The 22209-nt window shown below is 39.2% G+C and overlaps 1 protein-coding gene across 1 annotated transcript in view; it reads left to right on the forward strand.

Annotated features, from left to right (window-relative positions):
- The window catches only part of LOC102179319, a 37418-nt gene continuing 18695 nt past the window's right edge, over positions 3487-22209 (forward strand). The window contains 4 exon segments of the mRNA XM_013962506.2: positions 3487-3669; positions 6112-6295; positions 10023-10134; positions 10540-10677. Of these exon segments, the coding sequence (XP_013817960.1) occupies positions 3528-3669; positions 6112-6295; positions 10023-10134; positions 10540-10677 (576 nt within the window). The 5' untranslated portion in view covers positions 3487-3527.

The raw sequence follows: 22209 nt of genomic DNA on the forward strand, positions 1-22209 counted from the left end.
AAAAAGAGTCTGAAATACAGTTCAGTTCAGTTCAGTCGCTCAGTCATGTCCAACTCTTTGTGACCCCATGAATCGCAGCACGCCAGGCCTCCCTGTCCATCACCAACTCCCGGAGTTTACTCAGACTCACGTCCATCGAGTCAGTGATGCCATCCAGCCATCTCATCCTCTGTCGTCCCCTTCTCCTCCTGCCCTCAATCCCTCCCAGCATCAGAGTCTTTTCCAATGAGTCAACTCTTCACATGAGGTGGCTGAAGTACTGAAATACAGTACTTGGATGCAATTTCAAAAACGACAGAATGATCTCTGCTCGTTTCCAGGGGAAACCATTCAATATCACAGTAATCCATGTCTATGCTCCGACCACTAATGCCGAAGAAGCTGAAGTTGAATGGGTCTATGAAGACCTACAAGACCTAGAACTAACACCCAAAGAAGATCCCAAGATCCTCCCCCCAAAAAAAGAAATGCAAAAAGGCAAAACGTTTGTCTGAGGAGGCCTTACAAATAGCTGAAAAAAGAAGAGAAGCTAAAGGCAAAGGAACGATATACCCATTTGAATGCAGAGTTCCAAAGAATAGCAAGGAGAGATAACAAAGCCTTCCTCAGGGATCAATGCAAACAAATAGAGGAAAACAATAGAATGGGAAAGACTAGAGATCTCTTTAAGAAAATTAGAGATACCAAGGGAACATTTCATGCAAAGATGGGCACAATAGAGGACAGAAATGGTCTGGACCTAACAGAAGCAGAAAATATTAAGAAGAGATGGCAGGAATACACACAAGAACTATTACAAAAAAAGATCTTCACAACCTAGATAATCACGATGGTTTGATCACTCACCTAGAGCCAGACATTCTGGAATGTGAAGTCAAGTGATTGTCTTAGGAAGTATCACTATGAACAAAGCTAGTGGAGGTGACGGAATTCCAGTTGAGCTATTTCAAATCCTAAAAGGTGATGCTGTGAAAGTGCTGCACTCAATATGCCAGCAGATTTGGAAAACTCAGCAGTGGCCACAGGACTGGAAAAGGTCAGTTTTCATTCCAATCCCAAAGTAAGGCAATGCCAAAGAATGCTCGAACTACTGCACAACTGCACTCATCTCACACGCTAGTAAAGTAATGCTCAAAATTCTCCAACAGGCTTCAACAGTATGTGAACCGTGAACTTCCAGATGTTCAAGATGGTTTTAGAAAAGGCAGAGGAACCAGAAATCAAACTGCCAACATTCCTTGGATCATCGAAAAAGCAAGAGAGTTCCAGAAAAACATCTATTTCTGCTTTATTGACTATGCCAAAGCCTTTGACTGTGTGCATCACAATAAACTGTGGAAATTCTTTAAGAGATGGGAATACCAGACCTGACCTGCCTCTTGAGAAATCTGTATGCAGCTCAGGAAGCAACAGTTAGAACTGGACATGAAACAACGGACTGGTTCCAAATCGGGAAAGGAGTACGTCAAGGCTGTATATTGTCACCCTGCTTATTTAACTTATATGCAGAGTACATCATGCAAAATGCTGGGCTGGATGAAGCACAGGCTGGAATCAAGATTGCCAGTAGAAATATCAATAACCTCAAATATGCAGATAATACCACCCCTATGGCAGAAAGTGAAGAAGACCTGAAGAGCCTCTTGATGAAAGTGAAAGGCGAGTGGAAAAGTTGGCTTAAAGCACAACATTCAGAAAACGAAGATCATGGGATCTGGTCCCATCACTTCATGGCAAATAGATGGGGAAACGATGGAAACAGTGATAGACTTTTTTTTGGGAGGGTGGTGCTCCAAAATTACTGCAGATGGTGACTCAGCCATAAAATTAAAAGACGCTTGCTCCTTTGAAGAAAAATTATGACCAACCTAGACAGCAGAGACATTACTTTGCCAACAAAGGACTGTCTAGTCAAAGCTATGGTTTTTCCAGGAGTCATGTATGGATGTGAAAGTTGGACTATAAAGAAAGCTGAGCACCAAAGAATTGATGCTTTTGAACTGTGGTGTTGGAGAAGATTCTTGACGAATCCCTTGGAGTACAAGGAGATCCAACCAGTCCATCCTAAAGGAAATCAGTCCCGAGTGAGTATTCATTGGAAGAACTGATGCTGAAGCTGAAACTCCAATAGTTTGGCCACCTGATGTGAAGAACTGACTCATTGGAAAAATACCCTGATGCTGGGACAGACTGAAGGCAGGAGGAGAAGGGGGCGACAGAGGATGAGATGGTTGGATGGCATCACCGACTCAATGGATATAAGTTTGAGTAAACTCTGGGAGTTTGTGATGGACAGGGAAGCCTGGCGTGCTGCAGTCCATGGGGTCACAAAGAGTCGGACGCAACTGAGCAACTGAACTGAACTGAATTAGAGAAAGGACATTCTCAAAATTCAGAGACTGGCAGCAGGTCCCTCACCCACTACATGCATTTTGAGATAACATTGGTACAAGGAGAGTTGTTCCGGGTCATAAAATGATTGACATAAATCTTGCAGAAAGGCAGGTTTCTAAGCAAATACATTCTCATTAACATAGCTTAAGAGAATATTCGCATGAGTAAAACACACTAGTTTGTCAAGAGGGTTCTGAGTCTTAAGTGGAATCAACTTGAAGACAGAATCCAAATACATAGTTCATTAACATAGCTTAAGACAAACATTTCCATAAGAAAAACACAGTGATTAGCTCAAGGTTTAAGAAATGTTAAGTTCAGGTAGAAGCAGGTGTTGTCATGGCAACACAGAATTTTAAAAGAAACCTCTTTTAAAATTTGTATAGTGTTAAGGGGGAAAAATATAACACTAGTGGTTTGTTTCTCCTGCCCCTTAAGAGGGAGATGTATAATGTCTGACACTTGCACCCTTTCCTCCGTTTGGAGACCCCTGGCCTTCAGGCCTGTTAACCTACTCAGTATCAGGAGTGAGACCGACTTGCAATGCAGCAAGCTTAACACTTTATTTATGTTTCAGTTTCCTCGGGTCTTGGGATGACCAGATGTTTTCCTGTCTAGGAATGTTGCATGGGGATCCTCTCTTTGCTTCCAGTCCTGGAGTATGCACTGATCTAGAAAGCAGGCTACCAAGGACGCTCAAAATATCCCAAGCTGTCATAGGCCACACGGGAACTGACTCCTTGAAAAAGACCCTGATGCTCGGAAACATTCAAGGCACGACAAGGGGACAACAGAGGATGAGATAGTTGGATGGCATCACCAACTCGATGGACATGAATTTGAGCTAGCTTTGGGAGTTGGTGATTGTCAGTGGAGCCTGGCATGCTCCATGGGGTCGCAAAGAGTCGGAGACGACTAAGTGACTTAACTGAAACCTCCCCACAGACTACTCCAGCAGAAAAACGCTCTAAGAGCGCCGACACTCTGCGCATGTGCGCTCTCTGGGGGTGGAAACTCCGGCCAGGGCTGTTTGTCAATTTGCTGCCTCCAGCCAGCGGCGCATGCGCACCTTTGTTTCTCGGCGCAGTGCGCATCTCAGTAGGCGGGCGCAGGGCGCAGGGGCTGCTGGGAAGATGGCGGGGGTGGGCCTGGCGGCCGTGGCCGCTTGGGTACCTTGTCGCAGGTGGAGCTGGGCGGCAGTCACCTTCGGCTTCCACCATGGTTTCAGCACGTTACTTGCACGGAAGACTGAGCGGACGCCACAGTGGCTCCGAGGTCAGTGTCCGAAAGACTGGAGTAAGACGCATTCTTTCGAACATACCGGATTTCGGCGGTTCCTGTCCCGTGCGTTTTTGGCGCTCCGTTCAGAAATCCTCTTTCCAGGTTCTCAGTACCTCAGTTCTTTTAACAATACTGATGAAGGTAGTGAGAGAGCTCTGCCAGACCCCGGGGTATCCTGACAGCCCGGGCAGTGGTTGGCGTCATGCTCTGTAGTTCAAGGATTCTCTCTGCCCAGCTACCCTGTGTTAAGCGCCTAAGACTAGGAAAAATTCAGATGTGCATTTAATGTGTTTGATTATTAATTGCTTTATCTTTTCTGTGCACGTTCTAAGGGGTTTACAGATCGTGACTGTTAGTTGCGTAGACCTGCTCTCTCTCGAGCGATTTTACAGGAAAGTTTTACCTGTTCTAACTTTCGCGCTTTTTTGGTTGTTTTGGGTCCTCCCGCCCCAATCTTGCCGCCAAGATTCCAGCCCAGTAAAAACCATAGCCATTACTCTACCAGGGAAGTTAGAATTTGGACAAAAAGCCCCTGAATATTTCTTTGTGCATGATTGTTCTCTGGCCCATCTCACCTCCACTCCCCCATATATATAGCCTGTCTTCCTGATTTGTCTTTTTATTTTGGGATTCATACCCTTGTCCCCCAGCTGTCAGATGCATGGTGCTTGAAATGGGGACTGTCTTTGTAAATACCCTTTGAGTTAAAAATTTTAAATATATAGTCAATTTAATTGTTCACAACCAAAAGGCTGTTACATATGTCCCTCTAGCAAAGTATAGTATGTCATTTCAGTAACTAGAATATGATTCTCTTTCACTGTTTAGTAGTTTCACTGAAGATATATGCCTAAGATTTTGAGCTAATTCTTAGAGTACAGAGATCATTTATGGATATTGTGTTAAGCAGACCATTTATAACTCATCAAGATTAAATAAATTGTAATGGTCTCATGGAAAAAAGGATAGGAATGAGTTTTTGAATGCTAAAGAAATGGGTAAAGAACATTTTTGCTGCTACAATCTGTCAGTCTACATAACTGGCTCCTATTTTCCTTGTTTTTCACTAAAAGTTTTAAATTTGGCATATTTCACTATGCGTTGAAACTCTGAAGCAAGCCTACGTGTAAAAGGGATAGCTTTAAGGCCTTCAGTTCAGTGTTTAAAAAATCAACTTCTCAAATCCAAAATGAGGAAAACTTTATTAGCTCACATGGAAGAAACTGTGACGTTTTAATTAGCCACAATAGAGAAGGGTTTCAAGGAATAAGAAAGAGATTTCACTAGTCCAGAAAAAGACTATTAAGGGAATACACAACTCTGATTTCTCTGGAGGGAGAAAATGGGATTATAAATGACTTTTTGTTTTTAAACATCGTTCTACATTTTTTAAGAACAAGTATTGACTTTATGGCTTCCCAGGTGGTGGCCACAGTGTAAAGAATCTGCCTGCCCATGCAGGAGATGCAAGAGATGGGTTCAGTCCCTGGGTAAGGAAGATCCCCTGGAGGAGGAAATGGCAGCCCACCCCAGTATTCTTGCCTGGAAAATGCCATGGCCAGAGGAACCTGGTGGGCTACAATCCATGAGGTCGCAGAGAGTTGGAGGTCACTGAGCACAAGCACCCGTTGACCTTACTGTAGGGTGGGGAAAGAACTTTAAAGATAGTGGAGTGGAATAACATTATAAGGGTGGCCCATTGTGCCTTTTTACTTGCATTTAGATTTGTGTGTACCTTTCAAGAAAGCCAAACCAACAAATAAAACACAGTGATTGGGAGTCCTATGAGAAATCTTTTTCCGAAAATGGTATTATACATTTATTCAAGATTATTTGTAAAGAAACTGTTAGCAAACCCTCCTCAGCAGCTAGAGAATCATGATTGACTATTACCATGGCCCAAGACCTTATGGGTGGAGAAAGAATTAGTAGTGAAAGGGGCCAGCACCTCTATCTTTGATTCAGTTTCCCAACATTAGGCCAAACTTGTTTCGCTCCCTCCCCACCAAAAAGTAGAGGATGTGAAACCCCTCAGACATTAAAAAATTTTTTCAAAAAAGACTGACATCTCCCAAGAAAAGGCTTAAAACTAGTGTAGGTAAGTATGAATATTGATTGATACTGTTTGGGACAGATGATATAACAGCAACAGGAAAACATTTTTGACAAGTCACTCTGTCTTTAGTGGCCTAAAATTTCCTTGTGTATTTTGGAAGAATCATGATTGAACCTTGCTCAGAGAAAATCAATTGTGACATGATTTTTAAAGATAGGCGCAGACTTGTGACTTTAATACTTCGTGTCTATATTTTTTTCCTATGAAATGGAAATAGTATTTGATATCAATTTGACGAGTTAAGAAAGTTAAGATTGAAAATATGTATGGTTTTCCAAAAACTGTATTTGCAAACTTTATGTTTTGTGTGCTTTGTTTAGCTTGCAGACACAAGACATCAATCTCTTTCCTTAGTCGACCAGACCTCCCAAACCTGGCTTATAAAAGGCTAAAAGGCAAAAGTCCAGGAATTATCTTCATCCCTGGCTATATTTCTAATATGAATGGTACAAAAGCATTGGCGATTGAGGAGTTTTGCAAATCTCTAGGTCACGCCTATATAAGGTAGGAATAACACATTTCAAAGAAAATATTACTACCATTTACCTTGGCAGTCAAGAATTACTTCTGCTCTAACCAACTGAAATAAATGCCAGCCTTTTATAGATTAATTTATTTTAACGGTCTGTAAACATTCATCTTGTGATTTAGGGTTCATGTAAAATGCAGTCTTTAATAGTTTTTTTTTTTTTTTAATTTTTAACTGGAAGATAATTGCTTTACAATAGTGTGTTGGTTTCTGCCATATATCAACTTGAATCAACCATAGGTATAAGTATGTCCCCTTCCTAGTGAACCTCCCTCCCATCTGGTCTTTGTGCCACGCTGATGATGCTGGCAGACAGGGAAATGGGTCGTAACTTAAGCGCTTTAGAAACAATATTCTAACATGACAGCAAACCAGTATACTAGGTGGTTTTCCTTTGGGGACTTAAGGACCGCTGTTATTTAACCACTGTTTATTTCATTTCTTTCAAAATATGCAGTTTAAAATAGCATCGGTGTTTAAAAGTACTGTAAAATTAATATTGTGTAATTCACATTTTCACTGAATTTCCTCTTTTCCTCTCACTTCTGTAGTCTGAATATGTATATATAAGCATAAGTAAGGATATGTGTTATTTACTACTTGATTTTACAATTCTTAATATTTCATACTGATAATTATTTTACTAAAATAATGTTTCACTGTTATTAGGGTTGCTTACTTAGAACAGTCATTTATTTAGTGCCTCATTTGCCAGAAGAGATATTATGGGTTAGTAAAAAGAGCACTGGCCTGAAATTCAAGAAACATGGACTCTAGAATTAATGCTAACATTAGCGATGACAAGATGAGTCGGTTAATAAATGCTGGACCTGTTTTCTTCATCAAAAAAAGGAGGAGATTGGATAAAAGATAATTTCTGAATTCATTTCTAGCACTAGCAACCTAAAAATCTATGTAGTTTTAGAAGAGTTTCACTATCATTTACTCAATAGGTCTAGAAAATACAACTTTTGGAAGCAAAATAAGTAATTAGAAATAAAAATAAAAAACTTTTAGACTTAAAAATAACTTTTATCTACTCAGTAATTAGCAGAAATTATGTCAATTATATGAATTTAGTCTTATTCATTTTATCAAATTAACTGAATTATTTCATTTTCATGCTCAGAACTCTTAAAAATGTTCCAAATTAACTGTTATCCTTAAGACTGGAGTATTTTTTACAGGTAGACCTTCTAGCCCTACAATGGTGCTGTAAAATATACAAAGAATTTTAAAATATGGTCATTGCCTGTAAGGATCTTTTAATCAGGGTGGAGGAATGCAAGGTAAAATACATATGGGAAATTAGGCAGAAATATTCTTCAAAATGTGATTATGTCAAATAACATGCTACTTAACTGTATATATTGAGAAAAAAATAGGGGTTGAAGTGGATAGAAAAAACTATAAAGGAACACCGAAAAATAGTTAGAATTTAGGTAAGAAGGAAGAGAAATCCAAGGAGGACTATTTTGAGCAAGACATGATGATATCAGAAAAATTGCCATCATTCTCCTTTGTCCACAAAATAATTTAACTCAAGAAATCCTCATTTTATCAGTTCTGAATTTAAATTGAGACTGTAAGAGCTATAGCCAGTTCCTGTCTGCCTATGAGATGTATGAGGGAGTTTTCTGCATTTTAGATGCGTCTGAAATAAATTTTCTTTTTAAAGGTATATTTAGTAACCATGATGAAGTTACAGTGTATACAGACAATTCTATGAATTTCGTCTTACTCCTTTTCTCCGCAGGAATATGTGGTACCATATTAAAATGTAACCTAAATGTATATTTATATACCTTTATACAGTATAGCCATTCATTACAATTTTTAATTTGATCAGGCTCCTTTTTATACGCTTTTCTCAAACTTCATTGCAATCTAATCACTATTAGCAATTGATTGCCCTTTATCTTGTTTTAAGGGATCCCCAGGTGGCGCTAGTGGTAAAGAACCCGCCTTCCAATGTAGGAGACATAAAGATAGGATAAGAGATTTTATCTTCTATTTATACTCTTGGTTTCTCAGTTTCCTTTCTTGTGATTCTGTCTTTAAAACTTAGATCTTGAATGAAGAAATGGTGTTTCGTATATTATACAAGAACAGTACCTATGGTTTGGTGGACATGGTTTCTTAATATCCTGCAACCATCCAGGACTTTAAGATTGAGTTGGAGCTCAGGAATATAACACATGGCTTTAGGACTGGTCTTCTCTCGTGATGATTTCTAATAAAATTTAAAATTTTAGATTTGGGAAATTTAAAATATATTTAGACTTGAGAATATTGAGGCTGCTAGGACAGGATTGCCTTACTGTGATTAAAAGTTTTAAATTGCCAAATCTTTGTCAGTTGGTTAGGGTTCAGCAAGAATGAACTGTATTTTTTATTTGTTACCCATTAGTATCACTGAATGCTTGTATTTACCTTTTTGAAGGCCCTGTACATGTGTTCTGGAGAAGGGCATGGCAACCCACTCCAGTGTTCTTGCCTGGAGAATCCCCATGGACAGAGAAGCCTGGAGGGCTACAGTCCACAGGGTCACAAAAAATCGGACACAACTGAGTGATTAAGCGTAAACGTACATGTGTTTTGCATCTTCACCATATACTTGGAAGGCACCTGTAAACAATACAGCAAGCAGAGACATCTTTACCCACAGAGGAAGGTAAAGGAGAATTGGGTGTTTCTCCCCCATTCTCCCTGGTCTGCCTTCTACATCCCTTGGATTGAGGAGAAATAAAAACTGTGACTTAGACTTCAGCTTCTGCCTTGTTATCCTATTTCCCAAGAATCCAAAACTACATCACTTTATACTTAAAATTTTAATTTCTTTCCCCACTTTTAAATCCCTTATCTCTAAGAAAATATGTTACACCATTCTACTGTTCCTACATACCATTCTAGTGTGGGGGGCAGGCCACAAACCAGTAATCCAATAGACACATATCGTCAGGTAGCAGTATTTGCTGTAAAGAGAAGGAAACAGAGTAAGGAACTGGAGAAAGATGAAAGAGGCACAGCTTTAGGTTGAACGGTCAGAGAGTGCTTCTGGAGATGTAACACTGGAGCCCAGCTGAAGTCAGGGAGCAGTCTAAGTGAATGTCTCAGGTAGAGTCGTCCTCAGGGAAGGAGAAGCTGATGTAAAACCCCTGAGTCAGGAATGTGGATGGTGTACTCCATTAACATGAAAAAGGAAAATGAGGATACAGTTGGGAGGGAGAGAGAAGTGGAAGAAATGAGATCAGAGAGGTAGTTCGGGGCTAGAAGATGGTAAGGACTTTGGATTTTACTTAAAAGATTATACAGAACCTTTGAAGGGTATGTGCAGGACATGATCTTTTTTTTTGTTTGTTGTTGTTTTTTTTTTTTTTTTTTAAAGGATCACTGACTACTGTGTGGGGAATAGACTGTGAGGGTGAAAAATGAAAATGGAGATTTACTAGGAGACTCTTGCATTAGTTCAGTCGAGAGAGACTAGTGACTTGGACCAGGCTGGCACGGTGGAGGAGGTGAGAAAGTGAGTGACTGTGGGAGGTATTTGAAGGTTAAGCCAATAAGATTTGCTGAAATACATACTGACTTCACTTTTATTTTAATAGAGTTGAGGCATTATAATTAATGTGCTATCTTCCTTAGAAATTAGGGAAGCAGATAGTAGATATCTAGATACAAATATGTTTTCTCTTTCTCCAGGTTTGATTACTCAGGAGTTGGAAATTCAGATGGTAACTTAGAAGAATGCACAGTGGGAAAGTGGAGAAAAGATGTTCTTTCTATAATTGATGACTTGGCTGAAGGACCACAGGTGACTGTTTTTAATAAATATCATGATAATTGTTGTGGACTATAACCTCATGATATTGGAGCTTTTTCATTAGATGCAAATATTTAATATTTTAAATGTCTAACAGTCAATTTTTATATTTTAATGTCAAATCAATCAGTTCTATCATTTTCACCTTCTCCTAACATGTAAGTAGCATTTTACTTTTCATTTACAAATTTTATTTGTCTAATTTACTCTCTATTATACACCTGATACTTTAACAAAAAGTAATCATAGTCTTAATTTTACTTTGTGCCAAATATCAAAAGTCTGGGAGCCAGTGTATATAAAGGCAGAAAATATATACAGTCTGTGAAATTAGTCCCTCCATTACCAAAAAAGAAAAAGAAATTCCTCTTCAAAACAGCGTGCTTTTGTTTTTAGATACTGGTTGGATCTAGCCTCGGTGGATGGCTTATGTTTCATGCTGCAATCGCAAGGCCACAAAAGGTTGTTGCTCTCGTTGGCGTAGCGACTGCTGTAGACGGCCTGGTGACACAATTTAATCAGCTTCCTATTGAGGTAAGTCGCAGGCGACCTCAGTGTATCCCTCCTGTTGTTCTGCTCCCTCTTTCTCTGAATTCTGTGCATGTGTCATCCGTCCTTTGACTTATGATGCTGGCTCCACCTTTTGTCTTAACTGACTTTTTGTATACCATTTCTTTGCTTTTTTTTTAACTATTTGAGTGAGTGAGAGTCACTCAGTTGTGTCCAACTCTTTGCAACCCCATGGACTATACAGTCCATGGAATTCTCCAGGCCAAAATATTGGAGTGGGTAGCTGGTCCCTTCTCCAGATGTTCCCAACCCAGAGACCCAACCCAGGTCTCCCGCATTGCAGGCAGATTCTTTACCAATTGAGCCACCAGGGAAGCCCCTTTTAACTATTTGGTCTCCTGTTTAAGATTTTCTATTTTTTCACAGTCCCTTCAAATCGTTGTGTCACTTGAATGAAATCGTACTTTAAACTTTTTTTAAAATATAAATTTATTTATTTTAATTGGAGGTTAATTACAATATTGTAGGCTTCCCTGGTGGCTCAGAGGTTAAAGAGTCTGCCTCTAATACAGGAGACCTGGGCTCGATCCCTGGGTCGGGAAGATCCCCTGGAGAAGGAAATGGCAACCCATTCCAGTATTCTTGCCTGGAGAATCCCATGGACGCAGGAGCCTGGTGGGCTACAGTCCATGGGGTTGCAAAGAGTTGGACACGACTGAGCGACTTAACTACTATATTGTATTGATTTTGCCATTAACCACATTTATTTATTTGGATCATACGTTGTGACCTCTTTGTGCACCTCTTAGTCTTATTTTTTGGCCTATGGGTAATATTATTAATATCTATTCTATAACCATGTTAAACCAGCTAATCAGTTATGAAAGTTTTTTTTTTTAAGCCTTAAAACCTCAGATTCTCTCTTAGCAGAGCTCTCCAAGCACACACTGTCAGTCACACACGGGAGATAAGATTTGCCATTCCTGGCCTAGACACTAATTGGGCATTCTTTTTCTACTTCTAATTTTCACCTTTAAAAAAAGGTGCTTTTCATCAGTAGCATGTTCTTCTGCAAATCATGGTAGAAATAAGATTTCTGAAATGATTAGAAAGGTAATTGGTTTATTATACTTTGCTCTTGAATGTATGTTTAAGCACTTTCATTGTCTGCGAGGATAAAAAAAGTGGTAAGTAATAGCTGTTTATTTTTGTGTGTGTGTGTTTTTTTTGTTTGGAAATCAGTTGAATTCTCCTCGGGTATATTTTTCCTTGGGATCTAAATTTCACCTATGGGACTAATCCTAGCAGAAAGAAACAGTCTGGAGCCATGGTTCAAAACATGTAGTCCCTAGGCCAGCAGTAACCGCATCACCTGAGAACTTGTATTAATAGCAATGTGTATTCTTGAGCTTCACCAGACCCACTGAATCAGAAACTGGGAGTATGGCCCAGCTGTCCGTTTTAACAAGGCCCCAGCTGAAGTTTGAGAACCGCTGCTGTAGAGAGCAGGGAATAAGGAGGAGGAAGAAAAGAAAAAGAAGGAAAAAGCATATGTAGTGTTGAAAAGTAGAATATCATCGACTTTTGCCTCAAGCTCTGCATTGAATTCAGTGCTATATACTATCTATTCTAAGTTTATTCTTATAAGTTCACATTGTTCTTCCCAGCTCCATGAGAAATGACATTGTCTGCGAAGTCAGGTTCTTCATATGATTTCCTGTCAGGGCTAAAATTATGAAGCTGATCATCTTTGCACTTACCTATTTCTGAGTTGTTGGTTTTTTTTTTTTTACTTTCTTGTTTCTCGTACATAGATGCTTAATGTCCTCATGCTGCTAAATTTTCCTGCCATTGTATCCTCTGCATCTAAACCTTGAACCCCTTACACTGCTTCTCATGTTGGGAAATTATTTCAAGAAGATGGCCTGTTGGAAAGGCGTTGATTACACAGTTTTGGGGGGTTATTGGGAAATGACAAGATCTATGTACATTTCTCTTTATGTGTATACATCCATTACTCAGAGGGAAGATATGGTAGATAGCCTGTAATTGACTAAGATCTATGTCCTACAAATCAGGGTATTTCTTTGTTAATCCTAAATCATACCAGCGAAGAATTCTTAAACATGTTGAGCCCTTTAAACTTAAAAACATGCATAAAGAAAGGGCCCGGACACTAGGATCTCTCTCCCTTCTCCACAGAAACAGCTAGTGCTCAGTGTCAAGGGAATAGACCTAGAGGTTTTTACTGTCTTCTTTAGTCCTAGAAATGTTAAAACCCAGCATTATTCATTGTTTGTGTGGGAATTTTATTTACCTCTAACTCTAATCATTGTTTCCTTCTGTGGATGCTTTAGTTCAGTCGCTCAGTCGTGTCTGACTCTTTGCAACCCCATGGACTGCAGCACGCCAGGCCTCCCTGTCCATCACAAACTCCCGGAGTTCACTCAAATTCATTTCCATAGAGTCAGTGATGCCATCCAGCCATCTCATCCTCTGTCATTATCTTCTCCTCCTGCCTTCAATCTTTCCCGGCATCAGGGTCTTTTCCAGTGAGTCAGTTCTTTGCATCAAGTGGCCAAACTATCGGAGTTTCAGCTTCAGCATCATTCCTTCCAATGAATATTCAGGACTGATTCCCTTTAGGATGGACTGCTTGGCTCTCCTTGCAGTCCAAAAAGAGTCTTCTCCAACAGCACAGTTCAAAAACATCAATTCTTCGGTGCTCAGCTTTCTTTATAGTCCAGCTCTCACATCATACGTGACCACTGGAAAAACCATAGCTTTGACTAGAGGAACCTTTGTTGGTAAAGTAATATCTCTGCTTTTTAATATGCTGTCTAGGTGGGTCATAGCTTTTTTTCCAAGGAGCAAATATCTTTTAATTTAATGGCTGCAGTCACCATGTGCAGTGATTTTGGAGCCCAAAAAAATAGTCTCTCACTGTTTCCATTGTTTCTCATCTATTTGCCATGAAGTGATAGGACCAGATGCCATGATCTTAGTTTTCTGAATGTTGAGTTTTAAGCCAACTTTTTCACTCTCCTCTTTCACTTTCATCAAGAGACTCTTTAGTTCTTCACTTTCTGCCATAAAGGCGGTGTCATCTGCATATCTGAGGTTATTGATATTTCTCCTGGCAATCTTGATTCCAGCCTGTGCTTCATCCAGCCTAGCATTTTGCATGATGTACTCTGCATATAAGTTAAATAAGCAGGGTGACAATATACAGCCTTGAAGTACTCCTTTCCCGATTTGGAACCAGTCTGTTGTTCAATGTCCCATTTAACTGTTTCTTCTTGACCTGCATACAGATTTCTCTGTGGACACTAGAGGGCATCAGACAGGATGCACAGTTGTTGGAATCCAAGCTTCACAGACACATTGCCTTCCTAGTTTCTTTTGGTGTAAGAATTATGAATATTATATATTTTCTTTGAATACAGCTGTTTTTACTATTCCTGTAGTTTTTGTTTTTGAGGCTTTGGGATATACAAGACTTTGTAAAGTTAAGTCTGTTCTTCAGATGTACAGTATTCATTCACCTCAATAGCAGATAACAGAGCTAGTTGGGAAGCAGCAATGCTTAAAATGCAACTATTATTTTGTGTTGGTAATTAGCCTAGTTGCCCCTTCATCAAATAATCAGTGGAACTTAGTTCTAACTACTGAAATTACAAATACAGGAACAGTCATAAGTAGTTTGAGGATAACTGAATATCATTTTTTTGCTTTAAATATTTGGTTCACATGTTGCTTTAGTGCAGAGCACCCCATGATATTAATATACGTTATAATATAGTTTTTGACTCTATTTTAAATCATTTGGCTATAGGTGTTTAGAAGTCTAGCTTTCAGATATACAGCTTTTTCACTGGAATATTTTTGGAATTTTATAAAATACATTAAAATACCTAAATACATATAGATAACATCATATATATTTTACTGTTTAAATTCTTTTTTGCCTCTGAATTTGTAATAAATGAATAGTTTTAAATGTGGAAATACAATATTTTTATTGAAAATTTAAATACAAATTTTTTTACATACATTGTATGTAGCTTTTCTTTCCTTGTATTTTTCTTTATTTTTGATAAGCCATCCACCTGTCTTTTTCTAGACAGAAATTCCCTTCATATTATGTGGTTGCAAGAGGCTTAAAGCTATTTACATCTTGATTTACTAATTCAAACTATGATAATCTTTCCAAAGAATTTATTATATACATCTAACCCTTTATGTTCAAAGATGTTCCTAGAAGTACTCAGCAATATGGAAATGGTTGAGTTAATTATCTTGTATGCATTGTGGTAGACAATTGTCCAGTCCTTAAAAACTTTTAATCTAATCTTTTAAAACCCAGAAATATATATACATTAAATAAACAAGCACTGAAAACTATATATGAAATGTAATAGCTAAGTGTTTTACATATTGTATATCTAAAACCAAGCACATACGGAAATACTAGAAGGAAATAAGCCAGAATATTAATGGTTGGTTGTTACATCCGTGAGATAGGGCTCTTGGTAATTTATTTCTTCTTATGCATTTTATATTTTCCATGTTTCAATAATGAGTATATGTTACTTTAAGTAGAAAAAATGTTTAAGACAAATGGTCTCAAAAATAGAGATTCTTCAAGAATCAAAGAATACCCAGCATTTTATTTTAAAGGTAGAAATGATACCATTGCTCAGTTTTCAGGAGATATTTGCAAGAATTCTTTGTCATCCAGAACAACAGACAGTTTTCTTCTCATTCCATAGAACTCTGAAAGGCAAAAACTACTTTTTTTTTTTTTTTTTTTACATTCATCCTAAAATTGGGCATGTATTGTTGCCCCAGAGTAACCACTGTCTTATTTTTCATTTTTAGCAGTATACTCCATTCTTCTCCCTTTCCCCCTATCTCACCCCAATTTAGTAACTTCCACTAATCACACTTTTCAGTTCAGTTCAGTTCAGTCACTCAGTCATGTCCAACTCTTTGCGACCCCATGAATCGCAGCACGCCAGGCCTCCCTGTCCATCACCAACTCCTGGAGTTCACTCAGACTCAGGTCCATCGAGTCCGTAATGCCTTCCAGCCATCTCATCCTCGGTCGTCCCCTTCTCCTGCCCCCAATTCCTCCCAGCATCAAAGTCTTTTCCAATGAGTCAACTCTTTGCATGAGGTGGCCAAAGTACTAGAGTTTCAGCTTTAGCATCATTGCTTCCAAAGAAATCCCAGGGCTGATCTCCTTCAGAATGGACTGGTTGGATCTCCTTGCAGTCCAAGGGACTCTCAAGAGACTTCTCCAACACCACAGTTCAAAAGCATCAATTCTTCGGTGCTCAGCTTTCTTCACAGTCCAACTCTCACATCCATACATGACCACTGGAAAAACCATAGCCTTGACTAGATGGACCTTTGTTGGCAAAGTAATGTCTCTGCTTTTCAACATACTATCTAGGTTGCTCATAACTTTTCTTCCAAAGAGTAAGCGTCTTTTAATTTCATGGCTGCAGTCACCATCTGCAGTGATTTTGGAGCCCAAAAAAATAAAGTCTGCCACTGTTTCCAGTTTCCCCGTCTATTTCCCATGAAGTGATGGGACCAGATGCCATGATCTTCGTTTTCTGAATGTTGAGCTTTAAGCCAACTTTTTCACTCTCCTCTTTCACTTTCATCAAGAGACTCTTTAGTTCTTCACTTTCTGCCATAAAGGCGGTGTCATCTGCATATCTGAGGTTATTGATATTTCTCCCGGCAATCTTGATTCCAGCTTGTGCTTTCTCCAGCCCAGTGTTTCTCATGATGTACTCTGCATAAAAGTTAAATAAGCAAGGTGACAATATACAGCCTTGATGTACTCCTTTTCCTATTTGGAACCAGTCTGTTGTTCCATGTCCAGTTCTAACTGTTGCTTCCTGACCTGCATTCAGGTTTCTCAAGAGGCAGGTCAGGTGGTCTGGTATTCCCATCTCTTTCAGAATTTCATGATTTTTAAATCTAAACAGTTTTTATTCCTAAGATTTGATTTGATGTAATATGAATGCTGCCTGTACTGATTCTAAGAAATTATTGTATTTTTCTCCTCATTTTCCCTTTGAACTGGGATGAAACAACGCCTGATTTAAGATGTTATATGATAAAGTTAGTTAAATCTGAGTTTGAATCCTAGCCACAGCAGCTACTGCCTTTCAGCTTTAAAGCTGTGTACTCTAATATCCTCTTTTGTAAAATTGAAATAATAACAAAGTTATTGTCAGGATCCTGTGAGATACTATGCGGAAAATACTTATTATAGTTCCTTGCACCTGGTATTTAATTATTGATAATTATCATTGTTACATTTTTGTTAGCTCTTTTCTTCTTCTTTCAAAGACCACTTTCCTTAGATTAAGACTATTGCATGTATTAATGTTGCATAAATACTTCTATTTTCATTTGTTCCACCAGACAAAAAAGGAAATAGAGATGAAAGGTGTGTGGCCCATGCCATCAAAATACAGTGAAGAAGGAGTTTATCGCATTCAGTACAGTGTCATTAAAGAAGCTGAGCACCACTGCTTGTTACATAGTCCTATTCCTGTGAAGTGTCCCATAAGATTGCTCCACGGCATGAAGGATGATATTGTACCGTGGCATACGTCTGTGCAGGTGGCTGACCGAGTAGTTAGCACAGATGTAGATGTCATCCTCCGAAAGAATAGTGATCACCGAATGAAGGAAAAAGCAGACATTCAGCTTCTGGTTTACACTATTGATGACTTAATTGATAAGCTTTCAACCATAGTTCACTAGAATCACAGCTTTAGTTGGTATGCAAAGTAATGGATCCAGAAGATGGAAGAGAGTAACAGATGAAAGACCTTGATACTTAGAAGGTTTTTCCTCTTCTCTCTACTTTGTAAATATCATGTGAGTATTTATCTAATGAAGTATTTTCACAAGTGATACAAATTGTGAAGAAAGTGCCAGCTGCTGTTTGAAAAATATTCTCCCTCCTCAATCCCTGATGTTTTTTTTCATTAAAATATTTCCTATTTTTTTATTCAAGAAATGTTTACCTTCTGAATGCTTATGTTAACATGCCAGCTCTTACTTAGATTTGCTAATAAAGCTTAATTTTTTTATTTGGTATCATTGTATATGAAGATTTGTAAAATTATCTCTGATTTTAAAATGCAGTTCACAAAATATAGGAACACATTTATTGAAATCTGAAATGACTAGAGAAATGTATGAAGCATAATAAAGTTCATAAAAGGCTTACTTTTTGTCTTTTGCATGTTATATTTGAACTTAAAATCAAGGTTATTCTATTTTAAGGGCTCAAAACTTTATAGATATATAAAGGATATATACCATTTTAAACTTTTGGCTAATATGTCATACAGTTAAGTGGGGGGATTTCATCTTTAAGCAGTAATGTTGTACAATCGCTAAGTTGTGTCCAACTCTTTGCGACTCCACTGACAGTAGCATACCAGGCTTCCCTTTCCTTCACTGTTTCCCAGAATTTGCTGAAATTCATGTCCATTGAGTTGGTGATGCCATCCAACCATATCGCCTTCTATCTCCCCCTTCTCCTGCCCTCAATATTTCCCAGCTTCTGAGTCTTTTCCAATGAGTCGGTTCTTCACATCAGGTGGCCAGTATTGGAGCTTCAGCTTCAACGTCAGTCCTTCCAATGAATATTCAGGCTTGATTTTCTTTAGAATCGACAGGTTTGATCTCCTTGCTGTCAAGGGACTCTCAAGAATCTTCTGCAGCACCAGTTCAAAAGCATCAATTCTTTGGCCCTTAGCTTTTTTTATTATAGTATTTTCATATTCTGATTTCTTATTCCAAAGAAGATATGAATCTTTATATATTATCACCTACCTAAAGAAACATTTCTTTTTTGTTATTAATAATATGTGCATAAAGTAGAAATAACCAAGTGATTGCCATCTATATCAGGCCTTCCCTAGTGGCTCAGACAGTAAAGAGTGCCTGCAGTGTCGGAGACCCAGGTTTAATCCCTGGGTCAGGAGGATCTCCTGGAGAAGGAAATGACAACCCACTCCAGTATCCTTGCCCAGAAAATTCGATGGACGGAGGAGCCTGACAGGCTACAGCCCATGGGGTCACAAAAAGTTGGACACGACTCAGCAACTTCCCTTTATTTCTTTGCCATCTATATCAGAGAGCTTTCTAAAATGTAGAGATGATAGTAAGAAAATATGAAATGGAAATACAGTTTGTATTTTTTTGTAATTAAGCTTGTGCAGTAATCAGCCGTGATACAAATTGGTGTCTTAGCTTTTAAGTTTGGACTCCATTTAGCCTGTTTAGGTTACATCTGTCAAACTAAAACTTTATATACACACACACACACATATATATATATATACTGAACATGTGTCAAAGATTTCTTTAACTCATTGATAAAGGAATAGGATGGTTCAAAGGACAATTCAAGAGGCATTTATAGATACTAAAGAATGTTGGGATAAGTCCTCTGCTGAAAAGCGTTAACATAGCCAGTGACTGCTTATCCTCAAAGAGACCTGCTTACTAGAGTCACCCTTGGCTGGCATCTCAGGAACTTGGATTTTAGGAACGTCCCCCCATTTTGTTAGGGAGCTGTTGACCAAAACCATCTGCCTTGGCCAAACAATGATAACCACTTGTCTGAGCTGTCTCACAAAAGGAGGTCCCAATAAAGAACTCAGTGCTGCCACTGAAAACTAACCAGGAAAATTTGGGAGGGACCGCAAGGAAGGACGACACACCAACCCATAGTATGTCTTATAAAACTAACCTGAAGAGAGTGAGGGGAAAAGGGAACTCCCTTGCACTGTTGGCGGGGATATAAATTGATAACAGCCTCTACGGAAGACAGTATGGAGATTTCTTAAAAAACTGGGAATAAACTACCCTAGAAATAATACACTAGGAATAAAATGACCCAACAAATCCCACTATTGGGCATATACTCTTGAGAAACCCATAATTGAAAAAAGCATGTACACCAATGTTCATTGCAGCACTATTTACAGACATAGAAGCAATCTAGATATCTATCAACAGGTGAATGTATAAAGTTGTGGTACATATATAGTGGGATATTACTCAACCATAAAAAGGAGTGTACTTGAGCCAGTGCTAATAAGGTGGATGAACCTAGAGCCTATTATACAGTGAAGTAAGTCAGAAAGAGAAAAACCATATATTAACACATATATATGGCATCTAGAAAGATGGTACTGATGAACCTATTTGCAGGTCAGCAGTGGAGATGCGGACATAGAGAACAGATTGACAGACAGAGTTGGGGGAAGGAGAGGGTGGGACGAATGGAGAGAGTAGCATAGAATCATGCGTGTTAAGTTGCTTGAGTTGTGTGTGACTCTGCGACCCTATGGACTAGCTCACCAGGCTCCTCTGTCCAGGCGAAAATACAGCAGTGGGTTGTCATGCCCTCCTCCAGGGGATCTTCCCGACCTAGGGATCAAACCCATGTCTCCTGCAGCTCCTGCTTTGTAGGCAGATTCTTTACCGCTGAGCTACCAGGGAAGCCATGGAAATATACACTACCATATGTAAAATGGGAATTTGCTGTATGACTCGGGGATCTCAAACTGGGACTCGGTGACTACCTAGAAGAGTGGGATAGAGTAGGAGATGGGAGGGAGGTTCAAGAGGGAGGGGACATAGGTTTACCTATGGCTGATTGATCTTGTTGTATGGCAGAAACCAACACAATATTGTAGAGCAGTTATCCTTCAGTTAAAAAGAAAAACTAACCTGAAAGAATTCGGGAGGGGCCAAAAGGAAGAAGGAGGAGACTATCCTGCCTACCTCCAGAAGGCCTCACACTGGAATTCATCTTGGCTGAGATGCCCATGTGCCATCAGAAGGACCCTGAGTCAGAAAGGCCAGAGATAACGCAGAAACTAACCTCATTACCATATAACCTGAGACTGTGAGTCACATGCAGAACAATTCTGGGTTCCCTTCCCTGCTGCTCCCTACCTGGGCACCCCTTCCCAATATAGTCTCTTGGTCAGTAAAGTCTTTGGCTGTGTATCTCCTTGGACAATTCATTTCTGAGCATTAGACGAGAGCCCTCTCTCAGACCCTGGAAGGGATTCCCCTTTCCCAACAATTCCAGAACTGATCAAAGTGGCTCACTGTGTCTAAACTGTCCATACAAACAATGAAGTTTGTGTTGGACAAATGCTTTCCTTCTATGAGTCTGGCATTTTGGTAGGTGCCAGGCAGAAACTACCCAAGTGGCCAGCTCCCAATAAAATACTCATCACAGTCTCTGACAAGCTTCTCTGGTGAACATTTCATATGTGCCGTCACAATGCATCTCTGGGAGAAGTAAGCTCAATTTGTGTGACCATTCGGAGAGAATTCTTAGAAGTTCAAGCCTAGTGTCCCCGGACTTCACTTCGGTGCCTTTTTGATTTCCTGATTTTGCTTTGTATCCTTTCACTGTAATAAATCATAGCTGTGAGGCAACTATACGCTGAGTCTTGTGAGTCCCGCTAGCGAAATGTCAAACCTGGGAATGGTCTTGGGGACCCCTGACACATCCAAAATATATTAATATCCTACAGGGCCATAAAATATAATCTAGGAGTTATTTTTTATACTAAACAAAAATCACTGACAAACCAAAATTACATGAGCCATCTCATCTGTGTGCCACAGTGCCCGGTGTTCAAGCAGGTTGTTACAGGATGGCAGGGCCTGTCCTCAGAGGCCTATGTTGCCCAAACACTGTTAGGCATGATTATTAGAAAGATGAGGAAAGGGCTCCTGCCCATGAGAGATTTTCAGGGTTAAACATAATTATGAGAAAATGCAATAAATATGATTAGAAATTCATAGTACTTCTGTGGAGGCAATACCTATAGTGCTTAAAGACAGTGTCTAGAGCTTTAGGTTTAGGTCCTGGTTTACCATTTACTAGCCCTGTGACTGAGCCACTTACTTAACCTCCCTGAGGTTTCCTCATCTGTAAAGTGTCATAGAATAAACCTATTTAATAAAGTGTAAGGATTAGGCACAATGCATTTAGAATAATGACGAACTGGAGTCACCACCATTTCCCTTGTAATTTTTTAAAGGTTTATTTCTTTAGAACTCAGAGTCTCAACCACTGGATCAACAAGAACACTTATATTTTTATATGCACCAAACACAGTCCAGTGAGAAACTGGAGGGCACAATTCATTGGAGTTTAGGGAGGAAAGGATGTGAGTAGGGCTTCTAAAACTGAACTGGATTGGAATTTCCAGTTCCCAAGATCCAAAGTGGAATGTTAGCTGTATGGTATCCTTTCAAATGTTCAATGGCTAGGAAAAGGGAGGGGCAGGAACCTGCATTATTTAAGATGGGAAAAGCTGTCTGAAAATTTAACCTAGCTTTGCAGAGGTTGGCATCATAAATTCCAAATGAGTCTGATGTAGGACATTGTTAATTCTTTTAGTGTTCATTTTCATTCCTTCCCCCCTACCAAAGCTCCTCTTTTTCTAAAACCACACCATGCCATGTATTCAGTGATAC

Source organism: Capra hircus, chromosome 1, assembly GCF_001704415.2.
Source record: "Capra hircus breed San Clemente chromosome 1, ASM170441v1, whole genome shotgun sequence".
Lineage (NCBI taxonomy): Eukaryota > Metazoa > Chordata > Mammalia > Artiodactyla > Bovidae > Capra > Capra hircus.